The sequence below is a fragment of the Eutrema salsugineum genome, unplaced genomic scaffold (assembly GCF_000478725.1).
Source record: "Eutrema salsugineum unplaced genomic scaffold, Eutsalg1_0 scaffold_11, whole genome shotgun sequence".
Taxonomy (NCBI): domain Eukaryota; kingdom Viridiplantae; phylum Streptophyta; class Magnoliopsida; order Brassicales; family Brassicaceae; genus Eutrema; species Eutrema salsugineum.
Window position 1 is genome coordinate 4141004 of NW_006256901.1, and position 7433 is coordinate 4148436.

General features: G+C 40.7%; 2 protein-coding genes across 2 annotated transcripts in view; one reads left to right on the forward strand and one right to left on the reverse strand.

Annotated features, from left to right (window-relative positions):
- The window catches only part of LOC112089869 (DNA mismatch repair protein Msh3-like), a 19948-nt gene extending 16796 nt beyond the window's left edge, over positions 1-3152 (forward strand). Inside the window, exons 2-6 of the mRNA XM_024160670.1 lie at positions 19-927; positions 1247-1752; positions 1885-1990; positions 2150-2648; positions 2723-3152. Of these exons, the coding sequence (XP_024016438.1) occupies positions 112-927; positions 1247-1752; positions 1885-1990; positions 2150-2648; positions 2723-2940 (2145 nt within the window). The 5' untranslated portion in view covers positions 19-111 and the 3' untranslated portion in view covers positions 2941-3152. The remainder of the gene's footprint in view (positions 1-18; positions 928-1246; positions 1753-1884; positions 1991-2149; positions 2649-2722) is intronic.
- A 314-nt stretch (positions 3153-3466) lies between these two features.
- Positions 3467-5403, reverse strand: LOC112089723. The gene is made up of 3 exons (XM_024160472.1): positions 5299-5403; positions 4116-4988; positions 3467-3925 (listed from the first exon to the last, which is right to left on the reverse strand). The coding sequence occupies exons 1-3, from the start codon at positions 5401-5403 to the stop codon at positions 3467-3469; spliced, it is 1437 nt and encodes a 478-aa protein (XP_024016240.1).
- Positions 5404-7433: the final 2030 nt, after the last annotated feature.

The following is a 7433-nucleotide window of genomic DNA, read 5'->3' on the forward strand; positions in this document are numbered from 1 at the left end:
TTTTCTATGGCATGACAGGTTCGGGTTAGACATCTACTGGTGGTGAAGCCCTTGGAGGAAATATATCCTGTCTGGGAAGGTGAACCCCGACGTGTAGACGTCGATATAAAGATGCATAACATGATATGCGATATTCTGGATGGAAGCTTGGATGAGGGGTTCTGGGAATCTCCCAAAAACGTAGGTGGCGATACAACAGGTGGCGCTTCAACAGTTCAGACGCCGAAACAGTCGAAGACGAAGTTGGAAACTCCACGCGTGGAGAAGAAAAAGAAAGAGAAGGTGAAAGAGGCTGAAGCAACGGATTCAACTCCGAGAAGCAAAAGGAGAAGGGAAAGAGAGGCAAGGAAAGAAGAGAAGGAGAAAAAGAAACGTAAGAAGGAGGATGAGGAAGAAGATGATGATTTTAACTCGCCGGTGAAGCTACTAAAGGATGCAATTGAAGAAAAGAGAAAGGAGAAAAGGGAAAGAAAGGAAAGAAAAGAAAGAAAGGAGAAGGAAAGAGAGAAGGAAAGAGAGGAGCAGGAGAGAGAGAAGCAAAGAGAGAACGAGAGCAAGAAGAAAGAGCCCGCTGTGGAGAAGGAGGATAGGACGAATGAGATCCTCATGGCAATCAATGGTTTATCAACGACGGTAGCATTGCTAAACAACAATGTCAGCAGTGCTGTAATTCGTATAGACCACCTGGATAAGAGGATTGCCGTTATCGAGGATAAACATGAAGAGAAAGAGGAGGCCATGGCGAATTCTGGGAACAATGTTGACAACGACCATGGTAACAATGATGATAATGCCGGTGATGCAGAATCCAAAACCTCACCGAAAACCCCAAGAGCAAAGGCATCTCCTCCAGCAGCAGCGCCAATAGCAGGAACGTCAACGGGAGGTGGAGCAGGAACGGGAACGGGAGCTGTGGAAAAGGATCCGGTACGCAAGTCTCTCTTCTAATGTCATGGAGACAACATTCAACTATGTTTAAACAGATCGTTTTCCTTTCCTTTATGGTAGATTTGTACGAAATACTTTTTTACTTTGGTAGACTTGTATTGATGATTTTTTTAAAACTTTTCCTGCATAGTAGACTTTTAATATTTTCTTGGAATACAAGACTAACTTTATGTGGTAGATTTTTGGCAGTGATATTTATATTAGGTAGATTTATAATTAATTCGGTAGATTTTTAGGTAGATTTAGTTATGTTATTATTTGGTTTGACTGATGTGAAATTACTATACATGCCAAGCAGTCGTGGATGATGGAGATGCAGGAAACATCAGAGCCAGGTTTTCCTGTTGCAAGAGTTGTTAGAACCCCAGCGTCGAGAGGAAAGACTGTAACCAAAGTGAAAAAAGAACCTGCTGATCCTAAAGAGAAGAATAAATCAGGCACAAAGTCAAAAGCTGATTTAAAAGACAAAAACGAAGAAAGCCAGATAATCAATATAAGCGACGTTTCACGCCCACTACAGTCTAGACGAGTACAGATCCCTTCCCTGCAAGACGAAGACGACTCAGCGATTGAAGCTATGAAGAAACGCTTAGAAAAGCTGGTGGAACATGCAAAAAATCCACCTGCTGAGAAGGAAAAAAGGGGACGCAGCCTTGCACCGACCCAGGTTTCACCCTACCTTGGTAACTCAGTGGTGAGACGCATCATGGACCCAGCAGGTCCCCCTCCTGGGAGGTATGATCCTTTTGAAGCGGTGGACAGTCGAATACTGGATAATCTAACCCGCTACGTAGCTTTTGAAGCGTAAGTCAGTTTTAAATTTCCATGGTAGACTTACTTGTTTGATTTGGTAGACCTATTTGTTTTATATAGTAGACTTATTAGGTATGTTGGTAGACTTACTTCGGAGTCTGGTATGTCTATGTCATTTTTCAGGGAAAAACAGTTGGAGTGTCCATATGCAGGAGGAGAATTTTACCTGACACTAATGACCCCTAAAGAAAGCTGGCCTAGAAAGGAGTATGGGTGGTTGCATGATCAGGTATGTGGTCGTATAAGTCACCCGATCTTAGTTTCAAAAGGTTTGGTAGACTTTGGAAATTGTTTGGTAGACTTTGGAAACTTAATGATAGACTTATAAAAATTTGGTTGTAAAGCTGGTTGGTAGACTTATATAAATTTGTTTCATTACCTAATGCAGCATATCGTAAAAGGATTAGACATGTTCCGGCAACGGTCTATGCGGTATCCATCTCCTTACAAAGGGGGAAGAGTTGCTTTCCTTGATCCTATCTTTTGTCGAGTTTGGTGTGGAGACTATCGAAACAAATTTCTACCAAACGAGAAGAGTTGGCTATTCAGTGATGGTTATTTGGACGTTGCCAACGGTCACTACGACCATTACTTGCCTACACACAAGAAATGGGGGACAGATGTTGATTTCGTGTATATCGCCCACAACGTGAACAACGAACATTGGGTAGCCGTTGAGGTCGACATTCCCAAAAAAAAGATCCGAGTGTTTGATTGCATTCCAGATTTATACAGAAAAGGCGAGGTGGAGGAGTCTGTGAAGCCCTACGCGAGGATGATTCCGCTGTTGTTGAAACATATGGCACCACCGGAGCTCAAGAAGGGTATGAAGGAGGGGCAGTTTCATATCTACATGTATAAAACAGCGGCACTAAACAGACAGACATGTGCAATGCAGCTCTGTAGATTTGGTATTTTTATTTGGTAGACTTTTAACTAATTATCGGGTACTTGTTATCAGGTGATTGTGGCGTCTTTACTTTGAAGACCATCGAGTGTTTGGCTTTGTGCCATAAATGGGACCAGCTGAAAGATAGCAACATGCCTCTCATTCGTATGAAATACGCAGCTGAGATTTTTGATGAGGTACATGAAGCAGAAGAATCCCGGATGTCTGATCCTAACCCTCGAAGTTTATTTGATGACAAGTACGGTTTACAGACAGACTCCGCTAACTGAGATCTTCGTTTGGTAGACCTTTGGGATCTGAGATCGTTTTTTGGTAGATTTAATACTCAGATCCAAACTAATTGGTAGACATTTGGTATCGGATGTTGTATTTTGGCCGATTTATTACTCATAGTCAGCCTCTTTGGTGGTCTTTTGGAATTTAGACGTCGCTTGTGTTTTGGAATTGAAAGCGAATCGCCATGGCTGTAAAAGGAACCTGCTTTGTAGATTTATAACATGATTGGTAGATTTATTCCATGAATGGTAGATTTATAACATGATTGGTAGATTTATTGCAATATTGGTAGATTTATAACATGACTGGTAGATTTATTCCATGAATGGTAGATTTATAACATGATTGGTAGATTTATTGCAGTATTGGTAGATTTATAGCATGATTGGTAGATTTATTATTGTAAAATAGTAGAGTTTAGGTAAAACATGTTCCAGATTTACAAGTACATAAAACAAGGTTTTCAAGCGGATTATTGCAGTCTATAATAGTACAAATACAAGGTTTTCGATTTGTCAACTAAGCTCGACAAGTTAGGCGATTATGTCCGCCTTGGCCACAGTTACCACATTTGGGCTTCCGAGGACGTTTACTCGCCATGGCGGCCTCGAACGCACCCTTAATCCGAATTTTCTTTGGCCTGCCGGGTCGGTTGCGAACATCAGGCGGGAGACAAATTTTGGTTGCTACTTCATCTGGCACAGGGAGTGCTACGTCTCTTGGCATCACACTAACAGCATACGCTTGTTGCAAGTAACTAGTGTGGTAGTAATGATGGCAAAGAGAGATCGGCGACAACTTCCTCCTATCGGCGGCGGCTATGGCATGTACGCAAGGAATTTTATCCAAATCAAACCGTCGACAAGTACATGTTTTCTCCGTTAAATTGACAACATGTGCAGATGTTGTGCCTAAAACCTCTGCACGATGCTGATCAATCTCTTGCACAGGTAAGAGTTTAGCATCTTCAACTCTAGCCTGTCGGCAAGGAATTATTCAGAAGTTATATAAGTCTACCACATAGAAGTAATAACTCTACCAAATAATTTAAAGTCTACTAAATAGCAGAGATAAGTGTGCCAAGTCTACCAAATAATAGAAAGTCTACCTAATAGCAGATACAAGTCTACCAAATAATAGAAAGTCTACAAGGTAAAGTAGTGACTACCTCCAGCAACTTTTCAACGCCCGTTGTTAGAGTGGTAGCCATGTTATTGGCATTCACACGTCTTTTAGCAAACCACCTGGTCAGGAGACTCCTTATATCATCCACTAGTCCTACGATAGGCTTACCTCTTGCAGCAGATAGCACCTTGTTTAATGACTCCGCTATGTTGCTAGTGGTGAAATTGTACCTATCACCTTGGAAGTGTACACGACTCCACATACAAATATCTGCCTTCACCAAGTATGCATGCAGTGCAGGATTTGCCTCTTGAATCTGAGCAAAAAGGGCATTGAACTCGAGAAGTCTATAAGCAGTGGCAGCCTTCTTAACAAGCTTGAATGTTTCAGCGCCTCTGAATTTCACCATAATGTTCTTATGGAGATGATATGTACAAATACCCCGACTAGCAAGAGGATAAACCTTCCCTATAGCATTTCCTATGGATTTATGCCTATCAGAAATAATGGCAAGTCCTTCATCATCAGGAATAACACGGTGTAGTTGTGTAAAAAACCATTCCCAAGACTCATCGTTCTCAGTATCAACAACAGCAAAGGCTACGGGAAAAATGTTGAAGTTTCCATCTTGCGTGGTGGCGAGTAGTAGGGTACCTTTGTATTTTCCATGTAAAAACGTACCGTCGACCACTACCACTTTCCTCATGAAAGGAAACCCCTGTATGCTTGCGCCAAATGAGAGGAACATAAATTTGAATCTATCTTCCTCATCAACTTCTAGCTTGATTAGTGTACCCGGATTTGCTCGCCGAATCATATATAAGTATGAAGGCAGATCTTCATAACCACTTTCAGACGTCCCTGATACTAGTTCTCGAGCATACTTTAGGGCCCGATGTGCTTTCCAATAGTCAACCTTATAATGAGAAATAATATAGTGACGTCTACGAAATAAGATAATAACTATACCACAAAAATTATAACTCTACCATGGTAGATAATAACTCTACCAAATAAAGTATATAAGTCTACCAAATAAATTATATAAGTCTACCAATTGAGCTAATAACTCTACCAAAAATTAAAAAAAGTCTACCAATTGAGCTAATAACTCTACCAAAAAATAAATAGTCTACCAATTGAGCGAATAACTCTACCAAAATAATAAAAGTCTACTCAAAGAGATAATAACTCTACCAAAGAAATAATATAACTCTACCACATACCTTTATACTATATCGTTTGGTCAGAGCTTCGGCGACGTGATTTGGTAAGACTTTTGGGCCAACACCGCCGACGAAGTCCTTATATAGACGGCCTAGAAACCTCATGGGTTGCATGGCGGGTGCGTTGTGATCGCACAGAACCTCATGGGTTGCATGGCGGGTGCGTTGTGATCGCACAGTCACAGAACACGTGTGTTCTCGAGTATAAGTTTTAACCCAAAAACATTTGCTGCTCCCAACAGTTGAAGCGCGAACCCTCTATTTGCAACCATCTACCCAACACTTAACAGTTAGCAATTTCTTACTCGAATGATCGACATTGTAGTCTAATTTGTGAGCAATGGAAAGAATTTTGAGTCGCATCTCGAAGTCCTCTTTTGTTTCATAACGCTGGCCAACGGCTAAGTCTAAAGATGAAAGCTCTAGACTTTGAAAGTCGGGAATTGTAGTCGGTCCCCTTTTCTTCGGTGGTAGATTTAGCGACTCCTCCTCATCTGAACTTTCACCATCTGGACGTTTCTCACGTCTTCCGTACTCTTCGTCATCGGAACTTGCACCATCAGGATCTTCACATCCATCAAATCTGGTTGACAAATCCTCTTCTTCATCATGCATTTCTTCGTCTTGTCCAACTTCGACACCTTCTTGCGGACGATCTTGGCGCACTTGTTCTTCAGGGACTAGACTAGGACATGCATCTCGATCTTCGTCTTCATCAACAACTCCCTTCTGAACTTTTTCTTTGATCTCAACACATAAACGAACCGTTTTGTTTTCGTTCTGGAATTGATGCAAAAAACTCTGCAGCTGTCTTGAATTACCAACAAACACAGGAGGTGTATCCAGAGGTAATTTCCGCCGGACTTCAGACGACAACATATAGCTGAACTGAAGCTCATAAAGATGTTGATCCAACCCAAAATCTTCATATGCGATTTCAACCAAATCGGCAAATGACGTTTTGCGGTCTATCCCTATAAAACTACATCTCCTGGACTGATCTACGATGAAGACCCACCTCGTTTTCTTTAAAACCCAATTACCACAAACCAAAACAACTTGATCCATGAATATAAAAGTGGATAAGAGGCAGAAGATCGAAGTAGAAGGAAAAAATCAAGAGTTATCCCAAGTTTAACAGCTCGACGGCGAAACCTAGAGGTTGAAGATGGACTCTGGTTTTGTTCCGTACTTTAGACAATACATACAGGGCAAAAAAGTAAAATCGCACTGCCCGATAACTAAGTCTACCACATTGATATTGAATCTAACAATTTACAAACAAATCTACCATATAGGTTACTAAGTCTACCATTAATAAAACATATGTACTTGTAATGTTTATAGCTCTACCAACTAAAGTACACTACATTTAAGCAGGTGGAAAACCAGTACAAGTCCGTTTCCTTATGTTTAGTAGATTTATATTAAGTCGAATGGTAGACTTATATTATATTGTTGGTAGATTTGTTGTAAAAGACTTGTCATGTTCCCAATTTCAGTCGAACGAATGGTAGACTTATATTATATTGTTGGTAGATTTGTTGTAAAAGACTTGTCATGTCCCCAATTTCAGTCGAACGAATGGTAGACTTATTATTATTTTTGGTAGATTTGTTATAATTAATAGCTTTCGAAATGAATAACACATAAATCTACTTAACACAACATAAATAACACAACATAACTTCATAAGTCTACTTCATAATAAAAACAAATCTACTTACTCCAATTTCCAGAAGCAGGATTCACAAAGTTGATCCCCATACGTCTCTAGCAGGTATTCATCTCCCATCCATTGCATGTCTGGTACTTTGAGACAACCACAAATCCTTGTAGTTAAAGACTTTTTATAAGCCTCGAAAACCATTTCCACCAGTTCCTCGGGCTTCTGGAAATTGAACGCAGGCATGAAGATCTTTTCCATTGCCAATCTCATTTGCTTTGCATCTTCCCGGGAGAGAGCTTTGACAGAGTTGAATACCTCTGATGTGCCATCCATGGTTAGATGTAACATAGTGTGGCAGTACTTACCCATGAGAAATCCGTTGTCTGATGCCATTCGAATGAGATCACACCCTGCTTGGAGGTTATGTTCGAAGAAAATCAGCGATAAACCTCTTCGCAATTGTGCG